This window comes from Hypanus sabinus, chromosome 15 (assembly GCF_030144855.1).
Source record: "Hypanus sabinus isolate sHypSab1 chromosome 15, sHypSab1.hap1, whole genome shotgun sequence".
In the NCBI taxonomy this organism is placed as follows: domain Eukaryota; kingdom Metazoa; phylum Chordata; class Chondrichthyes; order Myliobatiformes; family Dasyatidae; genus Hypanus; species Hypanus sabinus.
In genome coordinates, this window is record NC_082720.1 from 11,926,526 (window position 1) to 11,943,172 (window position 16,647).

General features: G+C 41.1%; 1 protein-coding gene across 1 annotated transcript in view; it reads left to right on the top strand.

The window, feature by feature from the left end:
- The first annotated feature begins 7 nt into the window (after positions 1 to 7).
- LOC132405303 (dedicator of cytokinesis protein 2-like) overlaps positions 8 to 16,647 on the top strand; it is a 640,537-nt gene continuing 623,897 nt past the window's right edge. Inside the window, exon 1 of the mRNA XM_059989997.1 lies at positions 8 to 147. Coding sequence (XP_059845980.1) covers positions 105 to 147 — 43 coding nt within the window. The 5' untranslated portion in view covers positions 8 to 104. The remainder of the gene's footprint in view (positions 148 to 16,647) is intronic.

The following is a 16,647-nucleotide window of genomic DNA, read 5'->3' on the forward strand; positions in this document are numbered from 1 at the left end:
CGGAAATGTTGAAGTGAAAGCATTTCAGACATAGCTCTGCAAGATTTCAGCTCTGCTAGTTATCAGCAGCCTCCAGACTGACGGCCTTCAAGGTTAACCAAACCATGCCTTCTTGGAGCAGGACGGTGAGAGAGAGATATGGAGTAGGTAAGGGAAACCAGCTTTAATTATTTCAGCACATATGTACTATTAAAAAAGTGAAAAATTGTACAAATTTGCCACAGAGCCTCTCTCTGTCAACAGGATGTGGCTAACGTTTCAAAATTGGAACTGCTTGAAGAAGCTGAAGTAGAAATTTGAACAAGATGGCATAAATCTAAAGTAAAGCCCATCAAACATAATATGAAAGCAGTTGTTTTAATTTTCTCCTTGACTTCTTTGATAATGTTCACAGTAAAACAATTTTAAGATGAATTTTACATCATGCAACAACTCTTCGGTCTAGAGATTATGTTCAGGCCTTCCGTCTTGGTTAGAAAGACCTTAAAACAGATGCCCATCAGCACTTGGGATAGATGTGGATAAATGCTGGAGGAAGTGAGTTGTGCGTCTGATTGATAGTGGCTTTTTCCATGAGATTATTGAGGAACTTGTTCACCTCAAGGTAATATCAAGCAAATACAGATTTATTATCCCCTAATTCCTGTGCCTATCTAACCCTTTGGTTAAGGTCTTCGGGCATTATTTTAACCACATGTATTTAATTGGAGTACTTTAAAATCTTATGTCTACTTCCTGACAATGATACTGCAGTCTTATCCCTGCACATATTATTTGTGTCTTTTATCCCAGTAACTTTTCTGATCAGCTTTTATTAAGGAAATATAAAATCTATTTCTGCATGTGGTTTTACTGTGGTTAGCCATTTCAGTGTCAAGAATTTATAAGAAATTCCCCTTTTAATTATATGCCCTTGTTATGCTTTTCTCCCTCGTGCCACTTGGGAAAAGGCACTGAAGCATTTGGGCTGTCATGACCAGACTATCTAACAGTTTCTTCCCCCAAGCCATCAGACTCCTCAATACCTGGAGTCTGGACTGACACCAACTTACTGCCCTCTACTGTGCCTATTGTCTTGTTTATTATTTATTGCAATGCCTGCACTGTTTTGTGCACTTCATGCAGTCCTGGGTAGGTCTGTAGTCTAGTGTAATTTTTGTGTTATTTTACATAGTTCAGTGCAGTTTTTGTGTTGCTTCATGTAGCACCATGGTCCTGAAAAACGTTATCTAATTTTTACTGTGTACTGTACCAGCAGTTATGGTCGAAATGACAATAAAAAATGACTTGACTTGACTTTAAATCCTCTCTGCAACTATTTTCAATTATATTGCACATTAACAAATGGGAAGCAAGCATTGACTGTGCTTTACAATCATTCAGGATGATAAATGTAGGCCATAATCTTCCATTGCTCCCAGGTCAAATCTCGATCAGAACACAGAATCTGAAATGTGGCTATGGTGGAGAGTTGCAATGTTAGAAGCCCAGTGATCGAGTTTTTAGCTCACCTCTCTCAACCTTCCTTTGCTCTTTGATCAGACTTATTTGAAGATTTTCGTAACTGGCATCATTAGTCCTAAGGTCTTAATGTATGGGATGGATAATGCACCATTTGGTTATATATCTAAGAGATGATTGTGTGAACCCTTACAATGGTAAAGACAGTACATAGCTTAATTTTAGATAAGATTCAATTCAGTGAATCACTCTTGCCTCTAATATTTGATTAATTGAAGGATTCATGTAAAGTAACTCTTTATTGATTTGTAGTCTGGATGTATATAAGACAATAAGATATAAGAGAAGAATTTGGCCTTTTGGCCCATTGTGTCTGCGTTGCCATTTCATAATGGCTAATTCATTTCCCTCTTAGTCCCAATCTCCTGCCTTCGCCCCATTCCCTTCATGCTCTGACTAATCAAGAATCTTTCAACCTCTGCCTTAAATATACCCAATGACTTGGCCTCCACAGCTTCATGCAGCAACAAATTCCACAGATTCACCGCTCTCTGGCTAAAGAAATTCCTCCTCATCTCTTTTCTAAATGGACGCCCCTCTATTCTGAGGCCATGTACTCTGGTTTTAGACTCCCAGAGGTGGGAAGGGGATACAACAAACAAGAGCTTTAACTTAGCTGCACTTACTTGTCTCGTTGAAGCAGCACAATGTGAATAGTCTAGAATTAATGCAATTTTGGTAATTTGTTTGAAAGGGTCCTCTTGTAAATGGCAAACCCTAAGAATTGGATCATTATATTTTAATGATATTAAACCAGCATTGTTTACACAAATAGTGCTTGTAGGAGTGCCATTTCGATTGAAATTTTCTTTAGGAGGTCCACAGCTCAAAGACGTCGGGAATCCATTTAACATTGCATTATGGCATACTTCCTGTTCTAGTGCAAATTCTTGCAGCTGCTGTCATGTGGCCTGTGTGTGCGATCTCTACAACTTCTGAAAAGGGTGTGTCAAAACAGAAGCAAAACTCTTCAAGCTTCATGGGAGTGTTGTTACTTTGTGAATGGAAGTTGTAGTGAAGAGAGGGCGAGAGAATATTCCTCAGAGCTCAGACTGCCTGATGAAGAACAGTGCCTGGAGAAGGCATGCCCTTTGTACAACGGAATTCTTCAGGGATACATCCAGCTGCACTTGGCAAGAGTTGTCAGGGAGGTCTAATTAATGTCAAAATACCATAAGACACAGGAACAGAATCCAGAACAGGCATGATAGGCGAAGGGGAATTGGTTGATGTTGTGTAGTTGGATTTTCAGAAGGCATTTGACAAGGTGCTGCACATGAAACAGCTTAGCAAGGTAAGAGCCTATTACAGGAAAGATACTAGCATTGATTGTTTGATAGGAAGCAAAGAGTGTGAATAAAGGGAGTCTGTTCTGAGTGGCTGGCAGTTAATAATGGTGTTCCTTAGGGGTCTGTGTTGGGACAGTTTCTTTTTACATTGTATGTTAACAATTATGACTTTATGGCCAATTGGTGGATGATATGGAGATAGGTGGTGGGGCAGGTAGTGTTGAGGAAGCAGGGAGTCCGCAGAAGGACTTATACAGATTATGAGAATGAGCAAAGAAGTGACAGGTGGAATATAGTGTGGGGAAGTCTATGTTCATGCACTTTGGTAGAAGGAATAAAAGTATAGACTATTTTCTAAACGGGGAGAAAATCTAAAAATCTGAGGTGCAAAGTGTCTTGGGAGTCCTCTTGTAAAATTCCCTAATGATTAACTTGTAGGTTGAGTCAGTGGTAAGGAAGGCAACTGCAGTGTTGGAATTCATTTCAAGATGACTGGAATATCAAAACAAGAATATAATTCATGGGCTTTTTAAGTTACTCATGAAGACTCACTTGGAGAAGTGTGAGTGGTTTTGGGCCCCTTATATAAGAAAGGATGTGCGGACATTAGGAGGATTCAAAGGAGGTTCACATAAATAATTCTAGGAATGGAAAGCCTATCATATGATGGCTGTTTGATGGTTCTGGACTGGTATTCACTGGAATTTAGAAGAATGAAGCGAGATCTCATTGAAACCTATCAAATGTTGAAAGGCCTAGATAGAGCGGAGTTGGAGACAATGTTTCTTCTAGTGGAAGAGTCTAGGACCAGAGGGAATAACCTCAGAACAGAAAGATGCCCATTTAGAGATGAGGAAGAATTTCTTTAGCCAGAGAGTAGTGAATCTGTAGAATTTGTTGCCACTACCGGCTGTGGATACAGGTCAGTGGGTGCATTTAAGGTGGAAGTTGATAGATTATTGATGTCAGGGCCTATAATGTTAATGGGAGAAGGCAGAAGAATGTTGCTGAGAGAGAAATAGATCAGCCATGATTAAATGGCAGAGCAGACTCAATGGGACGAATGGCCTAATTCAGCTCCTATGTCTCATAGTTGTATGGCCTGGTTCTACCATTCAGTCCATTGAGTCTGTCCACTATTCTATCATGGCTGATTTATTTTCCCTCGTATCTCCATTTTCCTGCCTTCTCCCCATAACACTTGATGCCCTTACTAATCAAGAACCTATCAACCTTTGCTTTAAATATACACAATGATCTGGTCTCCATAGCTGTCTGCAGCAATGAATTTCACAGTCACCACCATCTTGTGAAGGAAATTTTCTCTCATCTCTGTTCTAAAGTGATGTCCTATTCAGAGGCTGTTCCCTCTGGTTGTAGACTCCCCCACTATAGGATACATCTTCTCCCCGTCCACTATATCCAGGCCTTGCAATATTTGATAGGTGTCAATGAGCACCCCTTTTATTCTCCGAAGCCCCAGCGGGTACAACACAGAGCCATCAATCGCTCCTCATACAATAAGCTTTTCATTTCCGAATCATTCTTGTGAACCTCCTCTGAACCCTCTCCCACCTCACCACATCCTTCCTTGCATCAGGAGCCTGAAACTGCTCACAATACTCCAAGCAAGTCCTCACTGGTGTTTTATAAAGCTTCAGAATTACATTCTTGATTTTATATAATAGTCTTCTCAAAATGAATGCTAAAATTGCATTTGCCTTCCTCACCACCAACTCATCCTGCAAATTAACCTTCATGGAATCCTGCACAAGGACCACTAAGTCCCTTTCTAACCTTGATTTCTTAATTTTCCACCTGTATAGAATATAGTCTATGCTTTTATTCCTTCTACTGAACTACATGACCATACACTTCCCTACATTATGTTCTATCTGCCACCTCTTTGTCATTCTCCTAATCTGTCTAAGTCCTTCTGCAAACTTCCTATATCCTGAATGCTACCTGATCGTCCACAAACTTAGCCAAAATGTCATCTACTCCATCATTGGAATATAATGTGAAATGAAATGGTCCCAATACTGACATCTGCAGAACACAACTTGTCATTGGCAGCCCTTCTCAGAAAAGACCCTTTCATTCATACTGTTTGATTTGGGCCTCCATATCCTAAGATCTTTCTACAGGGGCACAATTGAGAGCATCCTGACTGGCTGCATTACTACCTGGTATGAGAACTGTACTTCCCTTAATCACAGGACTCTGTAGAGAGTGGTGCAGACAGCCCAGCACATCTTTAGTTGTAAATTTCCCAGGATTCAGGACATTTACAAGGACAGGTGTCCTTCATCAGGACTCAAACCTGATGAAGTCCTGACGAAGAGTTTCAGCCCGAAACGTCGACTATACTTCTTCCTATAGATGCTGTGTTCCACCAGTATTTTGTGTGTGTTGCTATCCATTCCTATTGCTGTTTATGTGAGAGTAAATTATGGTAATAATATAAATGTTTCTCCCTTGCATGAGTCAGTTTTGTGTCTATCAAAAGAGAAATGTTGCTGTGCTGTGGAAAATGTAAGATCCCCTTGGTGTCATGAGATTTTCAGAGAGTTGTAAATGAAACTGGATTAAGGAAAATATTATTCCTCGCCCCCTGGGCTTGCTTCATGTACCAATTGTTGTTGTTTGGATGACTTTGAACTCTTACCCTATCCATGGAGCAAAATTGTGCCTAAATTCCCTGCTGTATTACAGTGAGATGAACTGCTTTTATGTCTGCACCTAAGAGTAGATCATCATTGCCTCCATCAGTTGTGCAACTCTTCTTGGCCTTGGTTCCCTTTCTACATTCTGGCATGAGGAAATATTCGAGACATTAAAAGAACCCAAGAACTTAGGAATAGGAGTAGGCCACTTGTCCCCGCAAGCCTGATTTCCCAAAGTCAAAGTTGAGTTTATTGTCATATACATCAGTACATGTGGATATGCAGAGGTGCAATGAAAAACTCACAGCAGCATCACTGGGATGGGGGCATCATATAAGCAACATTCACAACAAAAACATAAGTGTAAATTGTTCACAATTTTTGCAAGAAAAACACAATTAGAGCAAATAAACAAAGTCCATTTTAATGTTAATAGTTTTCATAATGTTGCTAAACTGCAGTAATTTATTGAACTGAAGTGTTATATTAAACCATTCAATTTCATCACGACTTATCTCTACTGGTCTTAACACCTCTTCTATTTCAGTTCCTCATAACCCTCAATTCCATGATCTTTTAAATATGTATCCATCTCTAACTTAAATATATCTTAACTTTTGGCTTAGTCCACTCTCAGGGAAGGGAATTCTTTTCTGTTACTGTTTGTTCTTTTCATCATTCAGGGGGAATTTGGTGGAGATGATGAGTATTATTATGACTTTCAACAGAGAAGAGTACAGCACAGGAACAGGCTCTTTGATACACAATGTTGTGCTGAACTAATTAATCTAGTTAAGAGCTAAGAGCTCAAAGCCACACTCAGGTTGGAGGAACAGCAACTTATATTCTGTCTGGGTAGCCTCCAACCTGATGGCATGAACACTGATTTCTCTAACTTCCATTAATATCCCTCGTTCCCTTCTTACCCCATCCGTTATTTATTTATTTATCTATTTATTTATTTATTATTCTACCCCCTTTTCTTTTCTCTCTTTTTTCTCTCTCTGTCCCTCTCACAATAACTCCTTGCCTGCTCTGCATCTCCCTCTGGTGCTCCCTTCCCCCTTTCTTTCTCCCTAGGCCTCCCATCCCATGATCCTCTCCCTCTCCAGCTGTGTATCCCTTTTGCAATCAACTTTCAAGCTCTTAGCTTCATCCCTCCTCCTCCAGTTTTCTCCTATCATTTTGGATTTCCCCCTCCCCCTCCCACTTTCAAATCTCTTACTATCTCTTCTTTCAGTTAGTCCTGATGAAGGGTCTCGGCCCGAAATGTCGACAGTGCTTCTCCTTATAGATGCTGTCTGGCCTGCTGCGTTCCACCAGCATTTTGTGTGTGTTGCATGTTTTTCCTCTAATGGGGCAAGCAGGTCTGACTGCAATAGTCCATACATAATCAGTGTAGAGGAGGCCATAGACTGACATGAATTAAAATGGGTGGCCATCAGAGATCCCGCTTTTTCTGCCGAATGGAGCATAGGTGCTCAGTGAAGTGGTCTCATGGACTATGTCGAGTCTCACCGATATATAAGACGATACACTGGCAGCACCGGATACAATAAGTGACCCCAATATACACAGGTGAAATGTTGCATCAACTGGAAGGACTGTTTGGGGCCCCAAATGGTAGTGGGGGAGGAGGTGTAGTGGCAGGTGTAGCACTCGTTCCACTAGCAAGGAAAAGTTTCAGGAGGGGGATCAGTGAGGGTGGGGGGTGGGTTTGAATGGACCAGGGAGTTGTGTAGGAAGTGATCTCTGCGAAAAGCAGAAACTGGAGGAGAGGGGAAGATGTGGTTGGTGTTGGGATACTGTTGGAGATGGCAGAAGTTACGAAGAAATTTGTGCTGGACAGTCTGGTGGGGTGGTAGCTGAGGACAAGAGGAACCCTATCCTTGGAAGGGTGGCGGGAGGATGGGATGAGGGCAGATGTGTGCAAAACGGAAGAGATGCAGTTGAAGGCAGCATTGATGATGGAGGACAGGAAGCCCCTTTCTTTGAAGAAGAAAGTCTTCTCTTTCGTTCTGGGATGTAAAGCCACATCCTGAGAGCAGATACAATGGACCAGGTAAGTTTCAGGGCAGGGTGGAAGTTGGAGGCAAAGTGGATGAAGTCAACGAGTTCCATTTAGGTACAGGAAGCAGCGTGAATGCATTCATTGATGTAGCATCGGAAAAGTGCAGGTGTGTCACTTAAGTAGGCTTGGAATATAAGATGTTCTACATAGCTGCCAAAAGGTAGGTATAGCTGGGACTCACGCAAGTATCCATGGCTACCCCTTTTGTTTGAAGGATTTTTTTTATCAGGATGCTGCCTGGTTTAGAGAGTATGGATTATGATCAGAGATTAAGGGAGCTAGGGCTTTACTCTTTGGAGAGAAGGAGGATGAGAGGAGACAAGATAGAGGTGTACAAGATATTAAGAGGAATAGACAGAGTGGACAGCCAGCGCCTCTTCCCCAGGGCACCACTGCTCAGTACAAGAGGACATGGCTTTAAAGTAAGGGGAGGGAAATTCAAGGGGGATATTAGAGGAAGGTTTTTCACTCAGAGAGTGGTTGGTGCGTGGAATGCACTGCCTGAGTCAGTGGTGGAGGCAGATACACTAGTGAAGTTTAAGAGACTGTTAGACAGATACATAGAGGAATTTAATGAGGGGGGTTATATGGGAGGCAGGGTTTGAGGGTCGGCACAACATTGCAGGCCAAAGGGCCTGTAAAGTGCTGTACTATTCTATATTTTATGTTCTAAGTGGGAGGAGCCAAAGGAGAAATTATTGAGAGTGATGCCAAGTTCCACCAGACAGAGGAGAGTGGTGGTGGAGGGGAACTGGTTGGGGTCTGGTGTCCAGAAAGAAACGGTAATCTTTGAAACCTTCCTGGATGAAGGTGTATAGGGACTGGACATCCATAGTGAAAATAAGATGCCCGGGGCCAGGCAACTTGACATCATTGAAAAGATCAAGAGCATGTGAAGTGTCACGGATGTAGGTAGGAAGTGACTTATTTAGGGGGGATTATACACAGTTGAGGTATGCAGATATGAGTTCCGTGGGGTAGGAATAAGCAGGAACAATGGGTCTACCTGGACAACCAGGTTTCTGGATCTTGGGTAGGTAGGGGGCTGTGGGGTGCGAGAACAATGAGGTTGGTGGCAGTGGATGGCAGATACCTAGAGTTAATAAGGTTGGTAATGGCGTTAGAGACAATGGCCTGGTGCTCCTTAGTGGGGTCCTGTTCAAGGGGTATGTAAGAGGAGGGGTCTGACAGTTGTTGCTGGGCTTCAGCAAGGTAGAGGTCAATCTGCCAGACTAATGCGGCACTCCTTTAACTGTGCATTTGATGGTGAGTTTAGGATTAGTGCGGAGAGAGTGGAGAGCAGTGCGTTCGGAAAGAATGGGGTTGGAATTGGAGAGAGTGGTGAAGTCGAGATGTTTGATGTCCCGTTGGAAGTTGGCAATAAAAAGATACAGAGCAGGCAGAAGACCAGAGTGGGGTGTCCAGGAAGAAGACGGTTGAAAACGGGAGAAGGGGGTCACCAGTGCAGGGTGGAGAGTCCTTGCCAAAAAAAATTGGCACAGAGATAGAGGCGGCAGAAGAAGAGCTTAACTGTGTACTTTCCTTTTATGTGATCTACTAGATTGCAACACCTCACATTTCGCTTGATTAAACTAACTTTGATTAAAAGAAACAAGAACTTGTTTCCATTCTTGTGTGCTGTGACACATCTGTTATCTGAACAGCATAGTACTGTAGCAGCGGCTGAGTCTGCCCCAATACTCTGCTGTCCTAGTTCGATCCTGGCCTCAGGTACTGTTTATATGGAGTTTGCACATTCTACCTGTGATATCATGGGCTTCTGCCAGAAGCTCCAGGTTCCTCCCAAAGGTTAATTGGCCAATTGAAGATATCCATTGTGTAGATAGGTAGCAAGAGAATCAGATCAACTTAATGGGCAGTTTACAGGGAGATAAGGGAGGCCATGGGACTTTGTAATGTTCCAAGTTTGTTATAGGCCTAAGAACCAGGACTTAAGTGTCACAAAATTAGCTTTATGCTGCAGCAGCACAGTACATTGAAAACATGACAACAGAACTTATGTAAACTTAAATTAAAATAAATTGTCCATACCTTACAAAGAACAATAATCAATTGAAAACATAATGACATTGGTACAAATTGAGAGGAATATAATCTGAAGTAGAATTAAGATTTCTCAGGTCTGATGACAGGAAAAAGCTGTTGCTGAATCTTTGAAGTGTGGGTCTTCAGGACCTGGTAACCTAACATTTTAGTTCTGATTCCCATTTCCAACCTGTCATATCAGTCAATGGCCACCAATGATGATGTTACTTTCATGGTGAAGGAGCAGCACTTTATATTTCATTGGGTAGCCTTGAACCTGATGGCATGAATATCAATTTCTCCTTCTGGTTAAAAAAAAACTTCCTTCTCCTTCCCTCATTTTTCTCCATTCTGGCCTCTTACTTCTTTTCTAGCTGCCTATCACTTCCACTGGTGCCCCTCTTCCTTCCATTTCTCTTACGGTCCACACTCTTCTCCTATCAGTTTCCTTCATCTCCAGTCCTTTACCTTTCCCACTCACCTGGGTTCACCTGTCACCTTCCAGCTATCCTTCCCTCCGCCCCCACCACTTCTGTCACCTTCTCCCTTCCTTTCCTGTCTTGAAGAAGGGTCTTGGCCAAAACATCCACTGTTCACTCATTTCCATGGACCTTGTCTGACCTGCTGAGTTCCTCCAGCATTTTTTACTTCCCGCCTGACTGTGAAATTTGTTTTGTGACTGCAGTACAGTGCAAGAACTTAAAGTTACTATAAATTACAAAAATAAAAAAAAAGTTCAAAAAATGGAATAATAAGGTTCATGGGTTCATGGACTATTCAGAAATCTGATGGTGGAGGGGAAAAAGATTCTGAATTGTAGATCGTGGCTCTTTAAGAACCTATACGTCTTTCCTGATGGCAGTAGCAGAAGAGGGCAAGTCCTGGATTGTGAGGTTCCTTAATTATGACTGTCTCCTACTTGAAGTGCCATCTCTTGCAGACATCCTGAATGGTGGGTCAATTACTCATTATAATATAGAAGGCTTTGCCCTAAGGAGTGAAGAAAGCAGAATCAGAGATAGCCTGAAAAAGGAAATTGTTTATTCAGTTGAAAACAGAAGTTACAGGGCTGTAGGAAAGGCTGGAGGGCTAATTGATAACTGTTTCATAGAGGGAGGGCAACCTAAGATAGCCCAAAGGACTTTAATCAATATTAGACCAGGAAAACAGACCTAGAAGATAGCTTTGTGGAAAATGCCTGTCAACTGTGCAGAATCTAAGGCCAGAACAGAGAAGAGGATGGGTGAACAAAGGTATCTTTTTGCACCAACATGTGTCTTGAGAAAGCTTATCAAAGCTGGGCTAATTAAAAAAACATCAGCACATATCCAATCTTTGAAATAGGACAAGATCGAAACGTGGCTGTCAAGGATAATTAATACTGAGCGAGGATGAGAGACAATTCAAGGAGACAACCAGTGTTTTAAAGTCTCCAGAGGGAATGGTTATAAACTTAAAGTCAACAATGATTCTCCCCCTGCTGTGAGCAACAGCAAAATGGTGCTTTAATATTTTCAAAAAGGCTTTTTAAAATCACTGTTTGTGTTTGCCAGAAAATAACAGTAATCATAGATCATTGCAGGCAATAACCTCTATCAGGTTTTACTCCTCTCCTTTGAATTTTCATGCTCTGATTTCCAACAATAATAGGACTTGAGTTACAACTTGGAACCTTGCATTCAACAGCTTGTTAATTAAGGAAGTTAGGGGTGTGGTTATTGATAGTAGCTTCATAACTATAAGATCTGAATAGATATGTTGGTAAAGTTCAAATCGTAGTTTAAGAAACTGTAGCTCGATTCCAAATCTTCAGAAAAGGAGTAATGATACCGATAAGATTGTTGAACAAATAAGGACTAAATATGAGGTTCAATTGCATTTGTTCTATTGTAACATATTGGGTTGGTATTCTGAGTTGGATACCTGAAAGTTTACAGGACAATTTTATAGAGTCTATAAAGAGAGTTTGTTTCAACAAACAGAGGAATTAGGAGCTATAGGGTATGATCTTAAATTCTGAGCTATATTTACCTAGGATGGAAAACAGAACAGTTCAATTCTAAGGTCATGGAAATCCTGTGCTCCCTTTGCCAATAGATTGTGTACTTTTGCTTTCAGTCCTGAGGTCAGTGGTTGGGTGAGTGAGTGGATTCAGGGTTGTGAAACAAGGAGCTGAGGTTCAACTAGCCATGGTTCTAATGAATGTTGCTGCAGATGTGAACAGGTATATTGTTTTCACCCTATTGTGAATTCTTGGCCAATCATTTTTTTAAAAGTGAAATCTTATGAATCTTAATGCAATTCATCGCATGACTTTAGCCAATTGTAGATTTGGATTGTGGCAAACGTCTGTCATGATGAAAACATTGGAGTTATTAGCCAGAGCTTGGATGGACACGTGAATATGATCCATGGTTGTCTGGGAAGCCTGAAAAGATAATGACTTTTATGCTGCCTATTCCTCACTGAAATTGTGAGTGGTAATCAATGGTGATTTCTCTGAACGTGTTGTGCAGAGCCAACTCAAAAGTACACCAGAGATTGACTGTGATGTTTTGGAGTGACAAGGACAGTGAGAGGCATTTCTATCTTGAACCTTCTTGTATTGAGTGTAAGAGCATGGGCAAAGATATTTCACTCAGGATGTCATCAACCAACTTGATGATTGCCTTCAAAAACTGGAACCTGTTCTTCAGATAGATGCAGGTGGGGTGTAGAGTTTCTTCATTGGGAGATGCTCTTTGATTCCTGCTCTGAATTCCCTAGGGTATCCTGTGTGACTTGCCATACTTCTACAGATGCTGAAGCCTCTAGCAATGGGGCACATAGAAGTGTACCTTAGCAGTTCAGTGTTGTTGGGCTTTGGGAGGTGTTGGAGAATTGAGCAATCTGATTTGAGGCTGCACAATGAGATCACCCAATGTCAGCTGAGTATCTCCTTAAGCAGTGAGAAGCAGGAATATAATCTGAACTGCTCCTAGTTCTTCTGAGGTTGCTCTGTGATGATTGTTGTGCTGAGATTTGAGCAATTGATATTGATTGTGATGCACAAAATGTGTTACATAGCCTACAGTGTCATTAGGTGTGCACCTACCTCCAGGTGGGCTAAACATGGATAATGACTGGAAATTACTCTCTAATCTCAGAAAAGTCTAATTTTCATGCAAAAATAATTGCTGAAGTGATGAATCTGTGTAAAGTTGATTTCAGATTGTGTAGACTTGAAAAGAAAGAGAAGTTTCAATCCTCCTGTCTAATGTTCACCCAGGTGTCTGTGTTACTCCAGTCCAAAACAAGGTGATTAACTCTGTTTAATTGCCCCTTCCTTGAGTAACTAGCTATAAAGAATATTTGCAGGGCTGCAAGGAAGGTGTCTATCCTCATACTGTATTGAAATTAGTGTCTAAAGGAAGAATCTGCATGAACTGAAGTCTTCTTCCATACTCTGTGTTGAGCTTGTTGGGATGTAGCACAGGTAAAGTAACTAACTTGATTCTCATTTATTTGCCTTAATGAGGATATCAGAAATGGGTTAAAATCTCATATTGCTTTGAAAGATGCATGATTGCAGTGGTAAAGTCACCTTATTAAGTGATGGCAGCTTAATTATCCTCTGTGGGCCAAGAGACTGGTTCTGTGCTCTATTACTCTGTGAACCTATGACTAATATCCTGTTGTAGATTTATTTATGTAAATATCATGGGCTGCTTTCCTTAACCCCTTCCCTGAATGGATGGAGGAATTGGGAGGCATAGAGCTTTGTCTAAAATGGAGCTCAGATTCATTCAATTCATGATGAATTGTGGGAGTGATTATTCCCATATCCACATGAGTGTTTGCTGAATGTTCAACTGCAGAGAACATGCCTATAGAAATATGGGTTAGGGACATGTCTTAAAATCACTCTATGAAGAGCGTGCAAAGAGTTGGGGGAGTTGTCTACAGGTTATTAGGCTAGAGTGTTCCTACAGCTTTAGTCCTTCCCTCTATCTTGTCGAAGATGTCCATGTTTAATAGGCTGTTGATCTCTATCGAAGTATTCTGATCCCTGCAGTCTGGCTTCCTGTCCAAGAACATCCTCATTATTTCCCAATTTTACCACTGATGATCATTCACAGAAGAAAATAAGTAACCAAGACTGGTGGTGACACCAAACTTTGCAAGGAGTCGACAATAGAAACCCTCACTCCTAGATGTTATTAAGGAGAAATAACAAGCAGGGGTATTTATCATTATATATACATGGAGTGAAATAAAAGCTGCCAAAAAGGCACTGAGAACACAATTAAATGTGTACTCCTGGGCTAATGCTGTGAGAACATGCAGCTCCTAGAGTGTTAGCAGCGTTACTCGATAACTTCTGTTAGATGATCCAGTGGATGTTCTATACGGTCTCTAAATGGTCTGTCATTTTATTGGAAATGATAAAGAATTTCTGGAAAATTGCATAAATGGCTGGCATGCAAACTGAAGAAGAGTAGAAATTCAACCCTAGCAGTATCTGATGAACATATACGCAAGATCTGCTTCACCAGCGGCTGCGGCAACATGTTATGGCACCGTACAGTTATTATGCATGGAAATAGGCCCATTGGCCCACCACATCCATGCCCTCTATGCTAATTCAATTTGCTTGTATTAGGTCTATATCCTACAATGATTTCCCTATGGAATTTTTAACGTCTGTTAAAAGTTGTGATTGTATCTGATTGTACCATTTGTTCCGACAGTGAGCTAGAGATATCAACCATTCTCTGCATAAAAAGCTTATTCCTCAAGCTACTTTGAAACTCCTCCACAGATAGAAAAGGTATTGACGGATATGGGCTAAATTGAGGCAAACAGAACTAACACATGTGACCAACTTCAGCTGGGCTGAAGGGTATGCTTGTGTGCTGTATATCTCTATGACTCTGACTCCTTCCTCTCACCTTAAAACTATGTCCTCCTAATTTTGATACTCCTACTCTGGGAAATAGATTCTACCCTATGTATGCCTCTTATAAATATTTCTATCAGGTCATCCCTCAGTCTCTTTCGATCCAGGGAAAACAAACCTTTTTTATCCCATCTCTCGTCAAAACTAATAATCTACAACCCACACATCGTTCTGGGGAATATGCTTGCTATATCCTTCTCCTTGGAGAATACAGATGGGATTTGTCAGTCTTTATACATTCCTTGACATATATCACTTCTGCTTCTTAATATAGACCTGAACCACATTACCCATATACCTCTCCCAAGACTCTTTACATTCAGTGTCCTTCTCCTTGATGAATACAGATGAGAGGTCTTCAGCAGAGCTTTTCCCACATTGCCTGGTGGCATATATAGACTACTCCTTTGAACTGCAATGGACCCCTTTCTTTCCCTGACTATACACTTAATCCTGATTTATAGAATGTATTGGGATTCTCCTTATCCTTGCTTGCAGTCCTTGTGCTCTTAATTTCTTTCTTGTGTTCCCTCCTACATACTCTATACTTCTCAAAAGACTTCATATTTATATACAGTATCTTACATTTGCTTCCTTTCATTCCTGATCAAACCTTCAGTATACTTTATCTTCTGAAGTTCCCTAATCTTCCTACCTTTGTCTATCACCCTTAACAGAACATGTTTGTCCTGAGCTCTTTCTTGTACAAGTCCCACCTACCCTGGAAGTGATGCCAATAATTCAAGTATCTGAAGCACTCCTTCTATACCAGCTCATCAGTTTTGTGTTCATCTATCCTGTTCTCCTATTTCTACTCTCACTAACAAATGGCATAAAGAGATTATGACCTTAGAACTTACTTACTTATTCCGCTGGCATTTAGGGCAGAAATAAAAGTCCTTAATCCCTGTCTGTCTTTGGCCATCTTGGCTTTGATTATGTTCAGGGCTTCCTTTACCGTTCCAGCAGCTTCCTTTCGGATTTCACTATCGTCAGCCTTGCAAATCCCGGGTGTACTCGGGAATACCATTATACAGAGAGGTAGAAGGTTACTTCATTGCTGTTTCCTAACAGTTTTGTTTGACCATTCAGAATTGTTAACCCTGAATTGAACCACCAAACCAAGAGGAATAGTGGATCTCTCTATGTCTGGCATCTAATCTCAGGCCTATTTTGCATGGGTGACACTACCAAGAGTCAAAGCATAAGGCTTTGTGTCCAAACAGCACAGCTCTCTGGGTTATTGAGGAATGCAAGCCTCCAAGTCATGATAAGGTTGTGGTCCATTTGGAGGTATGACTCTAGAAGTTCTGCTTTTTAACCCCTCCAACTTCTTAAATGTGCTGTGTGGGATCTCATCCTACTATTTACTCCTATTTTTCATACTAATGCTTACTATGATTTCTGACTGTTCTTGCTTTCTCTTCAGGATGTTCTTAACCCTGTCTGAGACCATATGACCATAAGACATGGGAGCAGAGTTAACCTGTACAGCCCATTGTGTCTTCTCCACCATTCCATCATGGCAAATTTATTATCCCTCTCCACCCCATTCTCTAGCCTCTCCCCATAGCCTTTGACATACTTACTAAGCAAGAAGCTATCATCCTCTGCTTTAAAAACATCGAATAACTTGGCCTCCAAAGCTATCTGTGACAATGAACCCACAGATTCACCTCCCTCTGGCTGAAGAAATTATTTCATATCTCTGTTCCAAAGCAACATTCATGTACTCTGAGGCTGTGGCCTCTGTTCCTATAGTCACCTATTATTAGAAACATTCTTTCAAAGTCCACTATGTTTGACAGTTTTTAAGGACATCCCCATCCCTCATTCTTCTAAAGTTCAGTAAATAAAGGCCAGTGCCATCAAACTCCTCATAAGTTAACCCCTTAATTCCTGGGATTATTCTTATGAACCTCCTGGTGCCAGCACATCCTTCCTCAGATAAGGGCCCAAAAGAGCTCACAATACTCCAAATGTATTCTGACCAAAGCTTCATAAAACCTCAGCAATTCTTGCATTTAAATTCTGGTCCTCTCGAAATGAATGCTAACATTGCATTTGCTTTCCTTACTGCTGACTCAACCTTGAAGGAATCCTACACTTACATTC